The sequence below is a fragment of the Acipenser ruthenus genome, chromosome 12 (genome assembly GCF_902713425.1).
Source record: "Acipenser ruthenus chromosome 12, fAciRut3.2 maternal haplotype, whole genome shotgun sequence".
NCBI classification, from domain to species: Eukaryota; Metazoa; Chordata; class Actinopteri; order Acipenseriformes; family Acipenseridae; genus Acipenser; species Acipenser ruthenus.
Window position 1 is genome coordinate 21,974,612 of NC_081200.1, and position 21,267 is coordinate 21,995,878.

The following is a 21,267-nucleotide window of genomic DNA, read 5'->3' on the forward strand; positions in this document are numbered from 1 at the left end:
CATACATTTTTTGCAAACTATTTTTTTTTTCTTACAACAGAACTGTGCTAATGATTTTCTTGTTTTTATTTAAAATGAGCTGTGCTACTGAACATTCTCTTCTAAAACAGACCTTGCCAGTGAACTTTTTTTTTTTTTTTTTTTAATACAGACTGACATTGGATTGGACTGAGCTAAAGAGTATTTCTTTTGTATGGCTTTTTGTCTTAAAAAAGAGAACAAGACGGGTTAAAAGACTGAAATAGTAAACAAAATACTGTGTTAATTGTATTAGAAAAACTGTTTACACTGTTATTGATTCTTGTGCAGTGAATGTGCTGATTGAGTATATGTGTAACTGTTGAAATGTTAAAGTTTGTTAGAGTGTTGAGATTTATTATTCTTAACTGAGGGGTTTATAAGCTGAGAGTATCGTGTAGTTTGGGGTATAATTCTGATTACTGAGATTTGGTTAATTGGGTAGCTGTCTCCTGACAGAAGGGGACCAAATTTTGAGTTTAAGCAAGACTTGCAGATTTCTCCAGCTTTTCTCCCCAAGTGGAACAATTGCTGTTTGTGGAAAAACAATAACACAAAAATCAAAGCAAAGTTTTAATTTTATTGCATGCTTCAATAAAGAGGTTTTTTTGTTTACAGCTGTTGAGTTTTAAAGTTAAGGGTAAACCCGCTGTTTAGGGGCTATCTTTAAACTAAAAGTTATTTCCTATTATCACTGACATGAGGGTGTAACCAGGCCCCGTGATAGATAAAACTCCCTCACGTTACATGTTTGTCCTGCCCCTAATCCACGCTGATTGGATAGATAGAACATTTTCCTGCCGAAACAGAAATCTTTTTTTTCTTTCTTAAACAGTGCTTAGTTTCAACCTATTACATATGGTCAATTATAATCATGTCTACCTAAGCTTTTCTTGAGCTCTAATTGACTGACTGATGCTCAAGAGCACATGAAAGCCATTGCTTTGTTGCCGTGTATATCTCAGATATTTGGCTTAGTTTACTCTATATGCATTGCTGCAGTTGATTAATGTGGATCTTTCCCTGAGAGTGATAACTTCTGGCCCTGTGCATCTGACATATGGATCTCATCAGAATTTCCCAGTCAACTTTATCCAAGGGAACAATTTAACATAAAGTATAGCGAGCTTATCAAATATGTGCTGAAAATGTTGTTCTGGACAACCCCAAATATTACCTAGGGATGAGTCACAGCAGGGGTAGTAGCAGGGGTGGTAGGTCTTCTGCACATTTTAGCTCATGAAAACACCTTAAATATTTATTAACGCATACTTACATTTTTAAATGCATTGAATTCACTGGTCATTCATAACACTGGGGAGTAATGGCTATAAATAGTTCAGAGAAAAGCCTCTGTTAATAACAAATAATAGAGAACAGCATTGCTATTGTTCTTCATAGTACAGTGTGCTGCTTGTTCCTGTACAAGTCTAACAGTATATGACTGATCACGTTATACTTTGTCTTGGTGTTTCATGGCTGCTTTTCACCTAGGTAATTACATTATTTAAAATAAATGCAAGCTCATCAGTCAGTGATACACTGTTTTTATTGATTGTTTTTTGCTATGGGATTTATTCATTTATTTTTCATTTTAAAAAGCATTGCAAGGGGGCTCCCGAGTGCCGCATCCAGTAAAGGCGCTCCGCGTGGAGTGCAGGATGTGCCCTATAGTCTGGACGTCGCGAGTTCGATTCCAGGCTATTCCTTTACCGACCGAGGATGGGAGCTTCCAGGGGGCGGCGCTCAATTGGCCGAGCGCCGCCCGGGGGGAGGGAGGATTAGGTCGGCCAGGGTGTCCTCGGCTCACTGCTCACCAGCGACCCCTGTAGTCTGGCCAGGCGCCTGCGAGCTTGCCTGTAAGCTGCCCGAGAGCTGTGTTGTCCTCCGACGCTGTAGCTCTTGGGTGGCTGCATGGTGAGTCCGCAGTGTGAAAAAAAGTGTGTGTTCGTCTTCACCCTCCCGAGTCAGCGCAGGGGTGGTAGCGGTGAGCTGAGCCTAAAAATAATTTACCATTTCCAAATTGGGGAGAAAATAATAAAAATAATTGGCAATGACTAAATTTATAAAAATAAATAAATAATAAATACATACATAAATAAATAAATAAAAAGCATTGCAAGACCCTGGAATAGTTGTGTTGGCCTGATGAAGGCTTAATTAAACTGTGAATTGTACTAGGCAGATAGTGTTACTGAAAGACAGAAGAGTAAGCCTGAAGTTCTTCACACAGGTGCTGTTGTCTATCATCATGCCAGAGAGCAGAACTGGGGCCCAGGACATAATAGATTCTTCCAGCCTCGGCTTGCAGAGCAGCTTCTTCTATCTCTCCCACATCATTAACACGGGAGAGACCGGATTTCAGGGGTAGAGGCTTTTCTATCTGGGTGAAAACATGGTATTTCTGTTTGGCAAAAACTGCGGATCACCTGGATGAATTCATGGCTTGGCTTGTTGTGTTGAAAAGAAACAGGTCTGGAAGTAACTGACTGACAGAAATCTCAGGTCCAGCTCTTCATATGTGTATCATGACTCACCCTGTTTTTAAATATCTGTTTTATATGCATTAGATCCCTGACTTTGGTGTTCAAAGAATGTCTTTGGCAAAACCAGGGACCATTTTGTATTAACATGACATGTCTGACGACAGGCTAATCTTTTTTACTTGTTTGTTTACACTTGCGTTTTCATAATTAAACTCCTGTGCCATTATTCTCCAGTCCAGTAGAATGCGTTCACACCCTCCCTGGTTACAGGCAGTTTCACAGTAAAGCCTGGACGACAACATCAGGCTTGTTAACAACATGGCCCAGCGCAAATATAACCTCGTATCCCTGTTACACCCGACCATTACGTAGTAAGTAGTCAGCTTCGGCAGTGACTGTTGAAATGTAGGCTATTATATTTTTGCTTAAAAATACTGTGAAATTCATCCGCTGTTAACTTATCTATTTAGACAAAATATCTGTCTGATGTTTGGAGATATGGAGTGACCTTGCAAGTGAAATATGTACTTCTGCGTACTACAGTACAGTTTATAGACAAAATGCAGTAGATTTGTGAAATAAAAACCGCATCATTGATTTAAAAAAAAAAAAAAAAGTAGCCTACGGTAACGTTATAAAACATGTGAAATGTGTCTTTTCTATGACAAAAAATGCTAAATAATTCAGTATGTGTTAAACACCAACTGTCTCTTGGCCATTTCGCCAGTAGGCCTATGTGAACAGGATGGCTTCAGTGGTGATGTCAGACCAGAAACACAGACTCAGGAAGAAGCGGGTGAGAGCTGAAACACAATGGCGTTCAGCTTCTTTTATTAAATAATAAACAAAAACAAAAGATTTAAACAAAACAAAACACTACAAATAAAGGGCACATTGGCCAAACAAATAAACAAATAAGTATCCTGCTGGTGAAAACCAGCATGCTTCGCAGTTGTTTCTATTTGACTTTCTCTCTCCTTGCTCGCTCTCCCGTACTCTCCTCTGTACACTCCCCCTGAGCGCAGATAGCTGCAGGCTTTTATATTCTGGCTGAGGGGTTAACTAGCTGTTAATTACCTTATTACCCCTCGGCCATAATCTGCACGAGTTTAGTAAGGAGTTTAGTAAGGTAATAAACATATAAAAATCATAATATAAAATAAATAATAAACAAAGGGGCGGGACACTCCGCCACACATGCCCCCCCCCCCCCCCCCCCCCCCTCCCCCCCTTGTGCGCAGCACACATGGCCTTAAAAGGCCACCTCCCCCCTTAGTCCCCAAAGTCCCGGTTCACTGTCCCTGCCAAGGAACAGGGGCAGCAACGGGCCAAAGGTGGCGGCCACGGTGGGAGGTCCTCCTCCCACCCCAACAGCTGTAGCGGCCAGGCTGACCGCACACACGCCAGCTCCTCCAGCCAAAGCAATCTTGCGGCCGCCCGGCGGCCTGTGGGGGTGGTCTCCTGACCTTCCCTCCCACTCTCTCTAGCCGGCAGCTCCCTCTTCTGGGGCTCCGGCCACCCAATTCCCTGCAGTGAAACTGCTGCGGGGGGAGCTGGTCTCCTGACCTCCCCCCCCCTTCTTCATCGCCGGCAGCTTCCCAGGCGAAGCGGAGCCGGCGTCGACCCAAGACGAAGCAGAGCCGGCGACGACCCCAAGTGAAGCAGAGCCGGCGGTGACAGCAGCAGCGGACCCTCGGGAGGTGATGGCAGCAGCGGACCTTTGGGAGGCGACGGCAGCAGCGGACCCTCGGGAGGGGAGCCCCCCATGGAGGCGGCAGTGGGAGCTCCACTTCTCCCTTGTACCCTGCAACTGGTGGCTCCACAGGCGATGCGGATCAGCAGGCAACCCTAGGCGATGCAGAGCAGCAGGCAACCCCAGGTGATGCGGAGCAGCAGGCAACCCCAGGCGATGCATGGCAGGCATCCTTGGGCGGTGCGAGGCAGGCATCCTTGGGCGGTGCGAGGCAGGCATCCTTGGGTGGTGCGAGGCAGGGCAGGAGCTGTCCTTCCCATGGCGATGGAGGTGGAACCAGCAGGTATTCATCCGCTGCTGGTGGAGGTGGTGGAGGCAGAGGCAACTCCTGCTGCTCTGCTCCTAGCGGTGGAGGTGGCTGAGGCAGAGGCAGCTCCTGCTGCTCTGCTCCTGCTGGTGGAAGCGGTGGAGACAGAGGCAGCTCCTACTGCTCTGCTCCTGGTGCTGGAGACAGTGGCAAGGGCTCCTCTCCCTCTGGCGTTGGTGATGTCAGCAGTGGGACCTCTCCCTCTAACGCTGGAGACAGCAGCGATGGCTCCTCTCCCTCTGGTGCTGGAGACGGCAGCAAGGGCTCCTCTCCCTCTGGTGCTGGAGAGGGCAGCAATGGCTCCTCTCCCTCTGGTGCTGGAGACGGCAGCAAGGGCTCCTCTCCCTCTGGCGCTGGAAACAATGGCAATGGCTCCTCTTCATCTGGCGCTGGAGATGGCAGCGATGGCTCCTCTCCCTCTGGCGCTGGAGATGGCATCGATGGCTCCACTCCCTCTGGCACTGAAAACAATGGTGAGGGCTCCTCTCTCTCTGGCACTAGAGGTTGCAGCAATGGCTCCTCTCCTTCTAGCGCTGGAGACGGCAGTGGGGCCCCTCCCATATCTGCAGCCAGGTAGTTGAGCACCATGGCTGCGATGTCTGGGAGGGATGCTGGGTGGTGTTGCTGTTCCCAGGCCTCCCAGCGCTCCCCATTTCTCGCCCACAGGAGGTTGATCACAGCAGGGAGAGCCTCCACAATATCCTCTCAGGCTCCACCAGCCAGTCCCAGATCCCCTCTGAGGAGAGTGGACCAGTCCGCCTCGGAGGATGCAGAGGCAGCTTCTGCTCCTTTCCCTCGGATGGTGGTGGAGGTGAAACCAGCAGGTATTCTTCCCCTGCTAGTGGAGCCTCGGCCTCCTCATCCTCCAGTTCCTGCTCTGGGCAATCCTCCACTTCCCCTTGCCATGGTGGGTTTTGGACAAGGGGAAGGTACCTGACCTCACCACAAAGGAAGCACCACCCTTCCTCGCCTAGACAGGCGAGGCAGACATCCGGCGTAGCCGAGACGCAGCGGGACCTGCAACTGGCCCTGCGCGGTTGCACTTGCTGCTGCTGCTTTCTCCGGCCACTTCTTCCCATTTTATTTTTTTTCTCAAACCAAAAAAAAAATTCCTTTGAACAAAAAAAAAAAACCTGCAGTATTTCTGGCCTGGCGCTGTCCTCCCACTTCTGGACACCAACTGTGAACATGATGCCTTCAGTGATGACGTCAGACCAGAAACACAGACTCAGGAAGTACAGGTGAGAGCTGAAACGCTACGGCGTTCAGCTTCTTTTATTAAATAATAAACAAAAATAAAAGATTTAAACAAAACAAAACATTACAAACAAAAGGGCACATTGGTCAAACAAATAAACAAATAAGTATCGTGCTGGTGAAAACCAGCATGCTTCGCAGTTGTTTCTATTTGGCTTTCACTCTCCTCTGTACACTCCTCCCTGAGCGCAGATAGCTGCAGGCTTTTATATTCTGGCCGAGGGGTTAACTAGCTATTAATTACACTATGCAACACAATTTTTGTTCCTGGGTAGTAAGTGTTATTTCCTAATTGCTTATGCCTCAAAAGTATAGAAAATGGTTATTATTCCCCACAAACTTTGCTTTTGTGACCAGGACAGTGATATTTTGAAATTGACCTATTTCCAATGAGAAAACGGGCGAATTTGTGTCTTTTCGTTCACATAAAGTCAGAAAAAAACAACATATGAATTCAAATTAACATGTATTTATACTAAAGTAATACAAAAATGACTACAAAAGATTTAGAAGTGAGTAGTTTTTCTAGATTTACGATTATACTGTAAATCACTTTCACGAATCAGCCCCCAAATGTAGTCTCCCATCATGTTCTCGTTATACTGTCCTTGGTAGCGGCGTTCAAAGTCCAGTATATCCTGGTGGAAGCGCTCGCCTTGCTCCTCCGAGTACGCTCTCATGTTCTCCTTGAATTTATCAAGATGAGCATCAAGGATATGGGCTTTGAGGGACATCTTACAGCCCATTGTACCGTAGTTCTTCACCAGAGTCTCAACCAGCTCCACATAGTTTTCGGCCTTGTGATTGCCCAGGAATCCCCGAACCACTGCGACAAAGCTGTTCCAAGCCGCTTTCTCCTTACTAGTGAGCTTCTTTGGGAATTCATTGCAGTCCAGGATCTTCTTTATCTGTGGTCCGACGAAGACACCGGCTTTGACCTTTGCCTCAGACAGCTTAGAGCTCTTACAAATTGTTTCATAAGGCCCAATTTGATGTGCAGTGGTGGCATCAGCACCTTCCGGGGGTCCACCAGTGGCTCCCACTTGACGTTGTTCCTCCCCACAGAGAACTCTGTCCACTGTGGCCAGTCCCGCCTGTGATAGTGTGCCTTGGTGTCCCTGCTGTCCCAAAGGCAAAGATAGCAGGGAAACTTGGTAAAACCGCCTTGGAGACCCATCAGGAATGCCACAATTTTGAAGTCTCCTATGACCTTGATGCCATCTCAGAAAAATGCAGATATGTATCCACTTAGGCAGCTGGAAATAAACTGAACTGGTGGGCTTAAGGCCCCTGTATTTATACTACTATTTATATTACTGGAAAGTTCTAGAAAGTTCTAGAAGTTACTCCAAGTTTACTCAGCACTGAATCTATCTGGAATGTTCTGGAAAATAGGTAAATTTCAAAATATCACTGTACTGGTCACAAAAGCAAAGTTTGTGGGGAATAATAGTCATTTTCTATACTTTTGAAGCATAAGCAATTAGGAAATAACACTTACTACCCAGGAACAAAAAAAAAAAAAAGTGTTATCTTATTACCCCTCGGCCATAGTCTGCACGAGTTTAGTAATGATGTGTGACTGTCAGCTAGTTAAATAATCAGTAGCTGATCAGTCACGCATCCTCACGAGGTTTAATAATTAAAACACAAAACAATAACAAATATAGTTACAATAACAGACATAGTTAAGGTTTAAACAAAGGTTCTGTTTAAAGTAGATTTTACAGCTCAAAAGGGGGGTAAATCCCCATCGATATGAATGAAAATTGGTGAGTGTGGTCGGATTAACAGGCTCAACAAACCCTGTGAACGGGGTAGCATTTGGTGAAATACTTTTTGAGATACAGCATGGCGATAAAAACAGCTGTTTTAAAAAAAAAAAGAAAAAGAAAAATTAAGACGCTTTTATATACACCTGTATCTCAAAAAGTACTGCTAATTAAGGAACCACACTTGGCATACACATAATCCCGGGAGAGTAGATGTGCAACGGCGTATTTATATTTTCAGGGGGGTCCTGGTTTTACCAGAATTAAACCAAAAAAGATAACGGTCTGACGTCACTTCTATGACGTCAGTGCCTGGCAGCGTTGCTTTCGACCGTTCCATTTCACTGAATAGGGAGACATTGAATAGCCTATAGTTCAGCACACACTGGTCAGATCTGTGTTTCTGTCTAGATAAAACTGGTAGTCAGTGATAATAATTAGTGTTTGTGCCTTCAGTACTGGGGAAACTAATAATAATTTGTTCATTTAGGAAATACGTTTTTCTCCTCCACCCTCACTTTATGATACAGTCGTGAGTTCATCGAAACTGTCCGTGTTCCATTCCACACACACACACAGCGTCAGCGGTCAGAGAAACGAACACGTGAAACAGAGAATGCAGAGGCACTTTACAGTATTACCCTGTTAGCTGGGTTGTATTGTTGCTCACCAGCAAAAAAAAAAAAAAAAAAAAACTTTCATAACTAAAGGGGGAACGAGGTGCCGTGGCTCAGCCCTGGAGAGCCCTGGCACAAATTAAGCAATAGTTAAATAATAAAATGTAATCCGATAAAGGCGTCTACCAAATGGATAAAAATTAATAAAGACTACAATGTATTTGTTATGACACCTATTTTAAACTCCAGTGCTTTTTTGTTTATTGAAGATCGTTGTTATTGGGTTTGTGATTATTTGTTTCTATCAAAGTTGTAATTTGCTTTGTTAAACTAATGATTTGACTGACAGCTTTACATGGCCTGGCTTGAGGAACACATTGATTCACATAAAATAAATACATACTGCCTGCTGGATATGAAAAAAGAAAGAAGTCTGTCAATACTTGTAAACAAAATACTGTAAATGGTTATGATCTTGGTTCTAAAAAAAAAAAAAAAAAAAGTGAGAAGATAATGTTTTGCCAAATAGAATAAAATACAAATGCATACTATTATATGTATGTGTGTTATATATTCCATATTTAAGCACATACATTAAACACGTTCTGCTATTTGTTTACTGTATATCGCTGCCAAAGGACGTTTGAGATTTTTTAAATTAACAGCGCACTCTGGTCCACGAAGTTGTTCCTCAACTGCGACAGAATGTTTGATACCTTCTTCACAACGCGAAGTAATTTACTGACAGGTGGGTAAAAGCTATTATTAATCATTTGTGTTGATTTAAGAAACCCCTGAAATAAGGATGTATCAGACAGCAGTAGAACATCCACGAGTAAAATAAAATTGAACTTTTGTTAATGAAATGGGTCAATAACAATATATTTTTAGAAAGTATGATAATGACTGATGACGATAATCAATCGGCATGAATTGAGAACATAAATAAATTAATAATACTCGCAGCGAGTAGTCTAAAGCCGGTAAAAAAACTAAAAACTAAAAACAAAACAAAACAAAAAAAAAACCATTACAATACAGTATATTATTTATATTATTAATAGTGACAATACAACTGTAGTAATATTCGTATTGCAATTGTCTATGTGTAAAACTCGTCAAGAGTTTTACACATCCAGTGTTGTGGATTCCAGTATTAGAGTTTGGAGAAATATGGCTTGTGGAAGGTCCCAACTAATTAATTAGCTCTACTGTATTCTGAGTTAATTGGTTTTATTTAGAACACTGGTGAAATATTGAGCTTGACAGCAAAGATTGTGGGAATGCAGTTACTGAACATGTTACCAATCACAATGACTTCCGTATGGCCAGTCTTCGGGGAGAATTTGTCATGTGCTTAGTGATGTCATTGACCATCTGTGATGGGGTGCAGCCTATTTTGTGGTGGTTCTGTGTTTTTTGTATTGTTTAGAGTGGATGTGAGTGAGTTTGGGGTGTGGTTCAGTGAGTCTGTGTGAGGAATGTGAGGAATGTGTGGAATGTGCCTGGGCTAATGAGGTGCGAATTGCCCAATTAGCCCAGGCACCTGTATAAAAGGGAGTGGTTGGGTTTGTTAGGAGGAGAGTGTTTGTTAGGAGGAGAGTGTTTGTTAGGAGGAGAGTGTTTGTTAGGAGGAGAGTGTTTGTAACTGAGAGAAGACGTGTGTTAGAGAGAGAGTGAGTGGGTTTTTGAGGGTTTGTTTAAAGCCTGTTTTGTGTTTGTCTTTTTGGTTGGCCATCGTGCCTTTTTATTTGTGTTTTGTTAATTAAAATATTTTGGTTTCACTGCACTTTCTGTCTCTGAGTCTTCCCTCTGCCGCTATCCTATAGCTAGCGGGATAGCGCCCCCTGGAGACTCAGAGCGGAAGTGCAGTTTTCTTTTGTTTGTTTAAAAAAAAAAAAAAAAAAAAAGGGAAGGGAAGAGAGGATGAGGTGGAGGAAAATGGAGCTGGCCCAGGAGGAGGCAGATGACAGCTGGGAGCTATTTTTAAAAGGGCTCGCGGCAGAGTTGTGCCCCGGCTGTGGGGCATATGGACACACAGTGGCCATCTGCCCCACCCAGTATGGGGAGGAGGAGCTGCCGCTGCAACAGCCCGAGTGGAAGGCGCCCGAACGTCCACAGCCCGAGTGGGAGGAGCCCGAACGTCCACAGCCTGAGTGGGAGGAGCCCGAACGTCCACGGCCCGAGAGGGAGGAGTCGGTGCGTCCACGGCCCGAGAGGGAGGAGTCGGTGCGTCCACGGCCCGAGAGGGAGGAGTCGGTGCGTCCACGGGAAGGTCAGGAGACCAGCTCCCCCAGCCGCACGTTTGCGGCAGGATAGTGTGTGGCGGGAGCCCCGGAAGAGGGAGCTGCCGGCCACGAAGAGTTGGGGGGTGCCGGACCTCCCAACATGGCCACCCCCATGGACACTGTGCTTCCCCCTCTTCTGGGACTTTGAGACTGAGGGGGGAGGTGGCCATTTAGGCCATGTTGTGCTGCACACAAGGAGGGGAGGTGTGTGATGGGGTGCAGCCTATTTTGTGGTGGTTCTATGTTTTTTGTATTGTTTAGAGTGGATGTGAGTGAGTTTGGGGTGTGGTTCAGTGAGTCTGTGTGAGGAATGTGTGGAATGTGCCTGGGCTAATGAGGTGCGAATTGCCCAATTAGCCCAGGCACCTGTATAAAAGGGAGTGGTTGGGTTTGTTAGGAGGAGAGTGTTTGTTAGGAGGAGAGTGTTTGTAACTGAGAGAAGACGTGTGTTAGAGAGAGTGAGTGGGTTTTTTTGGGTTTGTTTAAAGCCTGTTTTGTGTTTGTCTTTTTGGTTGGCCATCGTGCCTTTTTATTTGTGTTTTGTTAATTAAAATATTTTGGTTTCACTGCACTTTCTGTCTCTGAGTCTTCCCTCTGCCGCTATCCTGCCACACCATCTCATTGATGATGTCATATATGATGTCAAGTGTGACAGGAAACATACACATAAGGGTGCAGAGTTAAGGTTGCGTGGCTACCTTAACTTGCAATTTCCTAACCTTTTGCACATTTGCAAACAAACCTTAACGTTACTTTAACACAGTTTTTGCCATTGAATATATATATATATATATTTGTATGTGATTTTATATAGCACTGTATATAATACATCTTGCATTGAGAAAACCACCACTGGAATAGGAATAGAAATTATTATGTAATACAGTTCATGTGCAATCACGGTTTTGTTTAAGTAGCATTTTCAAAGTCATATCGTTGTATTAAAATATGTTAAAATATATCAAATCCACAAAAACAAAGACATACATACTGTATATTTGACATTTTATTTGTAGTGTTCTGTGTAACACGGGCCATCGTTTAACACTGAAAAAAATTAAATACAGTACCTGAAGCAGATATACGCGTTTATCATATCAACAACATCAACGTGTGTTGTAAAAATGAAGCAAAAATTGTTTGAAAACTGTCCAAAATATTTATTTGGGGGCTAAGAATGAAAAATGGCAAGAAAAAAATGCAATTTTTGATCTGGAAATTGTCAAAATAAAGGGGCAGCAGTCAGGACAATGGCATTTAAATATTACTATTATTAAACTGGATCTGTTGGTAATGTGGTTTCTTCTAATGGCAGCGGTTTTCAAACGAGTACGCGAGAGAAATTCTGAAATGGCGGATAACGCATTTTATTTAGTACCACTTGCCAATCTATTGCAAACTTTTGTCATGTAATCAATGTTTAATCGCTAAACCAGACTGATGTGCTGTGACACAGCGTTCAGTGCACACATGACTCATTTACATATTAAATATATACGTTTTAAATAAGCCCTGTTTAAATGTCATGTAAACAGTTGGGTGGTTACTGCAGTCTGTCTTTGGGATACCATTTTTTTGACATATTTTAAAAAACTAAAAACCTAGTCTTTAACTCATTTTATTTTCTGTGTGCGTTTGTGCCTGCAAATCGATAACCCAATTAAAGATTATTGTAACTTAAGTACTATTGGTTCATTTCAAAATACAGAATGTATGGCCAATTCAAAACTGAAGTATTGCCATGCGGTCTAATTTGACAAGCCGTTACGGCTGGTGTGAGAGTAAGAGTTTTTAGCTTTCAATCCAGTGAAAAAAAATATGGATTGCTGGCTCAATACTAACTAGTACATTACTAGCAAAGGATCAAGATGAAATACCGTCAGAGATTAAAAACTCCAAAAAAGACTGAAGCTCTCTCTAATTTCCCTGTCATCATCGATGATTTCTGTGGTAACAAGCAGGGACATCCATCACACTGATACTAGGTAAGCATTTTATTATTTTTTAATTAGCATCAGTACTGTACATTTTAGTCACCAAGAATTTAAAAATGCCATTAATATGTTTTCGTAATGAGGTCAGCTGTAGAGATGCGTGGATAGTGACATTTTTTTTGCTGCCTTTTCTGTAAATTTCTTATCAGTAAAAATACATGATCGCCATTTGCTATCATGGAATAGTCCTGTGTCATTTCTGAGTGATTGAGGCTAGCACGGAGGCTTCGTTGATTTTAATTAATTAGTAATGACAATAAAATGATGATGTTTCCAACAACTAGAAACCTGTTTGAGGGACTGTTTTTATCCAAAACTAAATATAATATAGTTTTTTTCCGTTATAATACTGTAAATTTTATAATTGTATCCTTCACACACTCCAAGGCTTGTGCGTTTTGTTATATCATGTTATTGTACAGACCATTTTTTTTCTATTTTCATTTTATTATGACTATCTCAGATGGGCATATGCGGTGGTCTACATTTGTTGGAAAGGGGTACACAGCTTAAAAAGATTGAAAACCCCTGTTCTTATGTGATTTGGTACAATGAATACCCTCTACTCAGTGATACACCAGCATGACTGTGACACATTTCCCAATATTTTCCCCAAAAGTGACAGTGAGTATTGTAGAGACACCTTGGTTGTATTTACAGCTTTACAGTTTTATTTTTTGTTCTTCAGAAACAAAAGGTCAGTAAACTCTGTTGGCATATTTAAAACAAACAAAAATAAGAAATGGTGGTTGGTTCTGAATCAAACATACTGACCCCCTCACTGAAGAAAATGTCCCCCTAAAATGTTGAGAGGGGGCCACATTGACCCTCAGGCTGTAAGTACTGAAACAAACACTGATATTAACAATCTTTAAACATGATGCTTAAACTCCATATCTATATTTAATGCATACAAGGTTTTAAAAGGTAGGGCATTCGCAATACCAACATGTAAAATAATATACAGTATGTAAATTAATATACAAAAGCTGTGCCTTACTTAGCAACATTAGCCTACTGACTGATTAAGTGTTAAGCCAGATAATGAATTATGTTCCCTTGATCATATGTACATACTAACAAGGTACAGAAAACATCCATTGCTATCAAATTCTAATGGCACTAGTTTCACTAGGTGGTATTGTGTTTACATGAAGCCGCTGTACTGTAGGTCATATTAATTTAAGTCTGCAAGTCTCTCTGTATCCCTAACGATCACTGATGAAGGGCTGCATGAGGGTCCCCTGTTTTTTTGCTTTGGTGGAGTGTAACAGAGCGAATGAATTCAAGCTGTAAGTCTCCCTCCCAAACAGAAAGGGCGCTGTATAAGGTTGGTGGTATGCGTCCTCCTAGATGGACAGCCTCGACGGTAGGTGGAAACCGGAAGGTTGACCATATTAGGGGGAGCGCGTAGTTGCACGTACCCGGAAAGACTCCATTGCAATCAGCTACAGTGCAGAGAGAGATTTTCCCGGCATTCTAAGGAGCACAATTTTGTGCACAGAGGATTGTGGTAGTGGAGTGTTTATTCTTTTGGGACTGAAAACCTGCCATATTTTGATTCCCCTATATCATTGTTGGTATAGGGGTGATTGAGTGATTTTCTTTTGTTTAAAGAAATAGATGTTTTTTGTACTCTCTGGACATTGTTTTATACACTGCACCACTCACATCCTGTCACACGGAGTTATCTGTCTGTGTTTAGCCATCTGAAATGTCATGTTGTTACAGACTGAAGCAGTGAGAAAAGCCCTGAAAGACCTTGGTCTCAATATAGCGGATATGGCTGATGATACCGCTAAGCTGGACGGTGATGTGCTGTTTACAGGTAAGTACTGCTTTTAGTCTTGCCACTTTTTTTACAGAATGTTTAGCACTTTTCAAATTATACTACAGCTCAAAACTGTGTCCTCTTTACATCCCAGTCTTTCAATGGGGACAGAACCTCCATGAATTAGATGTTCCGCCTATCCAATCTATTCAAATAGAATAGGAGTAGTGATTGTGCCTATTTTAACACTCAGAGGAAATGAGGCATAGAACATTAAACAAAGAGCAGGCATTTTTATTGTAGTACAGAACAGGGTCTGGTCCCAACTGGTTCAAATTAGCAAGAATGTACTGTATTTTAAAAACAAAAAGCAAATTAATGTATGCATCAGCTCTTTACTGAACTGTGATTGGTCCTGGTAAGAGCTATCCTAAGGGTGTCTGCCTGCTCTTTTTAATATGTTTTTAGAATGACTGTAAAGGCCAGCTTAAAGAGATTTCTATTAGGATTTATAGGGAGCCTATAATCCCAGAATCTCATTGCCCATCGTTTGGCACCTCCACATGCTTCATTACTCTGTGGTGGGGAATGGTTTTCCTCTGGGGCAGTGCTAAGGTTTACTGTTCCGCAAATGTATTAGTCATCTGGGTTACTTTGTACAGCTGCTTAAAAAAAAAAAAAAACTGCATACGAGTTGATTGTTAGGTTGTAAATTAAAATAATTCATTCATAGCACAGTATGTGGAATTTGTTAATGCATACATAATTACCTTCTAGACATACTGCAGATGTATAATGACTGCTTTAATGAACTACAAACTGGTATGCTAAATTAAAGCACTAACAAGTTTCCTCATAGGTTTAGTTTACTGATGTCTGACTCACAGAATCATAGCAACTGAATCTATTCTGCTTTAATTGTCTAGTGAGTGCTTTCTCTGCCAATTCACACAAGGTCATCTGGTGGTGATTTTCATTTTAATGTAGGTAGAGAATTCTTTGTGGGCTTGTCGAAAAGGACAAATCAGCGCGGTGCAGAAATTCTTGCGGATACTTTCAAGGTCAGTGACAACATTTAAATGATCCAAACTGCAATATGAACCACATTTTTTGTGAGTAATGCACAGTACTGGCACAAATTATGGAAACAACAAATGATCTACAGCAAGCCTAGGGGTGGGGATTGTATGGTCTATTTTTCCTCTCAAACCCTTTACTTACTAAATATCTTGGTATCCCAGAATAGATAACTGGTGATGTGGAGTTTGTTTCCAGATAACTTCACTCAGACTACTTGCTCACTAATTATCTTCTTACCCTGGAATAGGTAATTGACTCCTCTTTAAAAATATGCTAAGGATTTTAATGAGCAATCCATCTCACAAGTTCAGTGGTACCCAAAATATGATTTATTGACTAACAATGCTGAATGACAGGGTGGAGCATTTGTTCTTTATTTTACCCAAAAAAGGTTTTTCCTGAGTGGTGACTCTGCCAAGACTGATACAATATTCAATGTAGTGTTGTCCTTGGCAGTCCTTAGCCAGTAACCTATTTTTGAAGATAAAATGAAGAGAAAATGTCATACCCAATTATTCTGCATTGGTAGTAAGTGGGTCATAGTTGGGGTACCACAATACTTGTGGGAGAGTCTGTTCATTAAAATCGCTTGCATATTTTAAGAGGAGACGATACCAAGATATGTAGTGAGACAGTAGTCTGAGTGAAGTGATCCGACAACACATTTTCCATCCCCAGTTGTACTTCTTTCCTAGAAAAGGAGAACATTTCAGGGTACCATTCTACTTAAAATATGTAGCATTGTTTTAAGAGGAGACGATTATCTATTCAGGGATACCAATAAAGGGTCTGAGTGAGGAAAAATGGGTATATGCATTTATAATGATTATATACAGCTGCCAAAACCTTGTATCATCAATGCATGTTTTATTGAAGGCCCAGCTAATGTATGTAGTAATAGAAAGAGATGCACATTACAGTATGTTCTGCTGAGTTATTATACAGTCTCTCATGATGATTTTGACATTTTTCTAATACATCTTCCAGTATTAACTTACTGCACTGAAAAAAGCTTGCAAAAAATGGCAATGGCACTTTGCTGTTACAGACAGCAGGTGTAAATCATTTTTTAAATTTCTTGGAAACATTTATTATCCTTTTATGTATAAAATATATGCTTCAGTCTGTCTGTTTTGTAATATAACAGCTTGGTGAAAATGTTTTGTAGTTTCTTTATTTGATCTTGTTTTGGTTTCAGGACTGATGTCTCAACAGTCCCTGTCTGTGACAATTTGCATCTGAAGAGTTTCTGTAGCATGGCTGGCCCAGGACTGATCGCTATCGGCTCCAGTGAACCTGCACAGAAAGCCCTGAAGGTACTGCATTCTAACAGTTCTGATTAACAAACATGCCAATTGAATTCTTATCTGAACCAACACTCATGAGTATAATGTGCATGTTATCTAGCAGAATGACATTTGAATGTCAAAATGTTAAACAGTTTATTATGTTTTGTTCAGTATGTAGCTTTTACGATTAGCTAAAGCCATCTGACCTGAATAATATATTAGTGCTGAGTATTTACAGTGTGCTGGTGCTACTTCAGGTTTTGCATATTTCATGTTTATAATTCAAATATTTGTCAATTTAGGATATACCACCACTAAGCAGCTCTACTTGGAATATGCAAGGAGAAGAATTTGAATTGTATTGTGCTTACGGCCATACTGTGGTATGCTATGCCCTCCCACTCAGCGGAGTTAATATAAAAGAGGCAGGAAACCCTATTCATTGAAAAATACAGAACAGGGATGTAAATAAAACTCCTATTCCATAGCAGTTTCAGCCAAACTCAGGTTTTACTGTGAGCTTCATTAACATATAGGTAACAAGCTCAGGTGTGTTGCAATGCATATTTTTTTTCTCTACTAAAGGTACAAGTAAAGTCTGACTCAATCATAAAGTTAATAGTGCATTCAAATTCTATAATTGGTTAATTCCTCCCTGCCAAAAAACATGTGAGAAAGTGACAGGAGCCTTAATTAGATAATCGCTAATTACTGATTAATTAGCCTCCGGCCACATCCCATAAATGGAGAGGGCTCCATTTGGAGAGAGGAGTTCAGTGAAGGCTCTGCCCAGCCTGAATAGTTTTTATATGTTTGTTTAAACCTTTATTTTGCCCTTGTGCCTTTTACTCTGTTTCACTGCTACCCTGTCACATGTGGTGTCCTGCATGGGATAAAAATGCCTCCAAGACGCAGAGCAGGTACTGCATGTACTTTCTTTTGAAGAAGAAGAAGAAGAAAAATGATTGTTTTTAAAATAAATAATAAATAAATTAATAAATAGATAAATAAAAAATGAGAAGGAAGCAGCAGCAACAGCCATTGCCAGCTGGCTACCAAATTTGGAGTGGTGCCCCGGCTGTGGCAATTTTGGGCACACAGTCGCCATCTGCCCCTCCCAATACCAGGAGGAGAGGTGGTCTGATGTGCCCAAAGTGAGGGAGGAAGAGCCCCGTTGGTGGTGTTTGGCCTGTGGGGAGGGTGACCACCCAACGCCTCCCTGCCTGGGCCAAGCCTGGAGGGAACTTTCTGCCCAGAAGAGGGTGAAAGGGAGGAGTGGCTGTGCCCGGAGAAAGCCCAGAAGGGGGAGCCGTAGACAGAGCCATCTCCTGGGGTCGCCTGTCCTGCTTCACTGGGGTTGCTGCCTGTCCTGCTTTGCCTGGGGTTGCTGCCTGTCCGTTTCGCTTGGGGTCGCCTGCTCGCTATTGTCTGGGGTCACCTGCGCGCCATCGCCGCTTCCGCAGCCGAGAGGCCTGCTGTTGCCGCCACCGCAGCCAGGAGGCCGGTTCCCATCATCTGGGGGTCCTTTACGGCTGGGCCCCGGGGAGTTGTTGCGGCTGCCTGTAGCCCCATGGTTGCCTCTGTTCCGGTGGCAGGACTATCCGGGACTTTAAGGGGGGGAGGTGGCTGTGAAATGGCTGTGTGTGCGTTGCACAAGGGAAGGAATATGTGGCAGAGCGAGAGCTCTGCCCATGTATATTTCTTGGTGTTTGGTGGTGGTTGGCAGGGATGGGGTTAATTAGATAATCTCTAATTATTGATTAATTAGGCTCCAGCCACATCCCATAAAAGGAGAGCCCAGGGCTCCATTTGGAGAGAGGAGTTTGGTGAGTAAAACTGTGTTGTTTTTGTGTCTCTGTATTGTCTTTAAGTTCATTGAAGGCTCTGCCCAACCTGAACAGTTTTTGTTTAAACCTTTATTTTTCCCTTTAAATTTCCTGGCTTCTGAGTCTCTGTCTCGCAGCTACCCTGTCACAAACACAATGATGGGAGAAAACTGCATTCATGTCTTTCCGTTCTTGCAGTGTAGACAAGTAAGGTGTTCCCTTTCAAGTAGGGAATATTAACCATTACAAAATGGGTGTTTCCATTTAAGACACCCAAACTGACTCTCGCCAGAGCAGGGTGTCGCTGCTGAGGCTCCGCCCCGCAACCATAAAACAGCAGCGACCCCTTATTAGCTTGCTTTTAAGTGATATATATATATATATATATATATATATATATATATATATATATATATATATATATATATATAGTGCTATGAAACAGTATTTGCCCCCTGTCTGATTTTCTGCATTTTTGCATATTTTTGACACTGAATGTTATCAGATCTTCAACCGAAACCTAATATTAGGTCAAAGGGACCCTAAGTGAACAAATAACACAAAAATGAGATACATATTTCATTTATTTATTAAAGAAAGTTATGCAACTCCCAATGCCCCCGTGTGAAAAAGTAATCGTCCCCTTAGACTCAATAACTGGTTTACGCCACCTTTAGCAGCAATAACTGCAACCAAACGCTTCCTGTAGTTATTAATTAGTCTCTCACAGCGCCATGGAGGAATTTTGGCCCACTCCTCCATGCAGAACTGCTTCAACTCAGTGACATTTGTGGGTTTTTGGGCATGAACTGCTCGTTTCAGGTCCTGCCACAACATCTCAATGGGGTTTAGGTCTGGACTTTGACTAGGCCATTCCAAAACTTTAAATTTCTTGTTCTTCAACCATTCTGATGTAGACTTGCTTGTGTGTTTCAGATCATTGTCTTGTTGCATGACCCAGCTGCACTTCAGCTTTAGCTCACGGACGGATGGCCTGACATTCTCCTGCAGAATTCTCTGAAACAGAGCAGAAGTCAAGGTTCCTTCAATGATGGCAAGGCCTCCGGGTCCTGATGCAGCAAAGCATCCCCAAACCATGACACTACCACCACCATGCTTGACCGTTGGTATGAGGTTCTTACTGTGGAATGCAGTGTTTGGTTTTCGCCAGACATAACGGGGCCCATGTCGGCCAAAAAGTTCCACTTTTGACTCATCTGTCCATAGAACATTGTTCCAGAACTCTTGAGGATCATACAGGTGCGTTTTGGCAAACTTGAGACGAGCATTCATGTTGTTCTTATGAGCAATGGTTTCCGCCTTGCTACTCTGCCATGAATCCTATTTTTGCCCAGTGTCTTTCTGATGGTGGAGTCATGAACACTGACCTTAGCCAAGGCGAGAGAGGCCTGCAGATCCCTGCATGTTGTTCTACAGTTCTTTTTGACTTCCTGGACGATTTTACGCCTTGCTCTTGGAGAGATTTTGGCAGGACGGACACTCCTGGGAAGATTCACTACTGTCCCAAACTTTCTCCATTTGGACAATATGGCTCTGACTGTGGTTCAGTGGAGCCCCCGAGCCTTAGAAATAGGCATCAACAACTTTTTTCCGGAGGTCTTCAGGAATTTCTTTTTTTTTGTGGCATGATGTGCCTCTAAAACCTGTGTGCTGATGGTAAGGGCCAAAGTTAGTCAGATTTATATTGGGCAGGGCTGGCCCAAATCAGGCCTGGTTGTTAACCAAAGTACTCAAACAGTATATATATATGTGCACTGTGTTATTATGATTTGTATTATTGTTTGTGGCACGGATAAAAGCGCTGCGTATTTGTTATTGTTTTTAGATTTTAAAAACCTCGTGAGGATGCGTGACTGATCAGCTACTGATTATTTAACTAGCTGACAGTCATGCATCCTTACTAAACTCGTGCAGACTATGGCCGAGGGGTAATAATTTATTAATAGCTAGTTAATACCTCAGTCAGAATATAAAAGCCTCCAGCTGTCAGCGCTAAAGCGGAGTGTGTACAGAGGAGAGTACGGGAGAGCGAGCAAGGAGAGCTAAAAACATCAGTTAAAAACAACTGCTAGGGGTCTCCCGAGTGGCACATAGAGTGCAGGATGTGCCCTATAGTCTGGACGTCGCGAGTTCGAGTCCAGGCTATTCCTTTGCCGACCGAGGATGGGAGCTCCCAAGGGGCGGCGCTCAATTGGCCGAGCGCCGCCAGAGTGTCCTCGGCTCACCGAGCACCAGCGACCGCTGTAGTCTGGCCCGGGCGCCTGCGGGCTTGCATGTAAGCTGTCTGAGAGCTGCGTTGTCCTCCGACGCTATAGCTCTTGGGTGGCTGCATGGTGAGTCCGCAGTGTGAAAAAAAACGGTCGGCTGACGGCACATGCTTCGGAGGACAGCGTGTGTTCGTCTTCGCCCTCCCGAGTCACCACAGGGGTGGTAGCGGTGAGCTGAGCATAATAAAATAATTGGCTATTCCAAATTAGGAGAAAATAATAAAAAACACAGAGCACACACACAGCGTCAGCGGTCAGAGAAACGAACACGTGAAACAGAGAATGCAGTGGCACTTTACAGTATTACCCTGTTAGCTGGGTTGTATTGTTGCTCACCAGAAAAAAAAAAAAAAAAAACTTTCAGAACTAAAGGGGGAACGAGGTGCTGTGGCTCAGCCCTGGAGAGCCCTGGCACAAATTAAACACTAGTTAAATAATAAAATGTAAGCCTCCGATAAAGGCGTCTACCAAATGGATAACCATGTCGTCTACCATGTATTTGTTATGACACCTCCTATTTT

The 21,267-nt window shown here is 42.6% G+C and overlaps 1 protein-coding gene across 1 annotated transcript in view; it reads left to right on the forward strand.

Annotated features, from left to right (window-relative positions):
• The window catches only part of LOC117416897 (N(G),N(G)-dimethylarginine dimethylaminohydrolase 1-like), a 180,313-nt gene that overhangs the window by 141,510 nt on the left and 17,536 nt on the right, over positions 1-21,267 (forward strand). The window contains exons 2-5 of the mRNA XM_059034149.1: positions 14,224-14,320; positions 15,251-15,324; positions 16,220-16,230; positions 16,542-16,659. Of these exons, the coding sequence (XP_058890132.1) occupies positions 14,224-14,320; positions 15,251-15,324; positions 16,220-16,230; positions 16,542-16,659 (300 nt within the window). The remainder of the gene's footprint in view (positions 1-14,223; positions 14,321-15,250; positions 15,325-16,219; positions 16,231-16,541; positions 16,660-21,267) is intronic.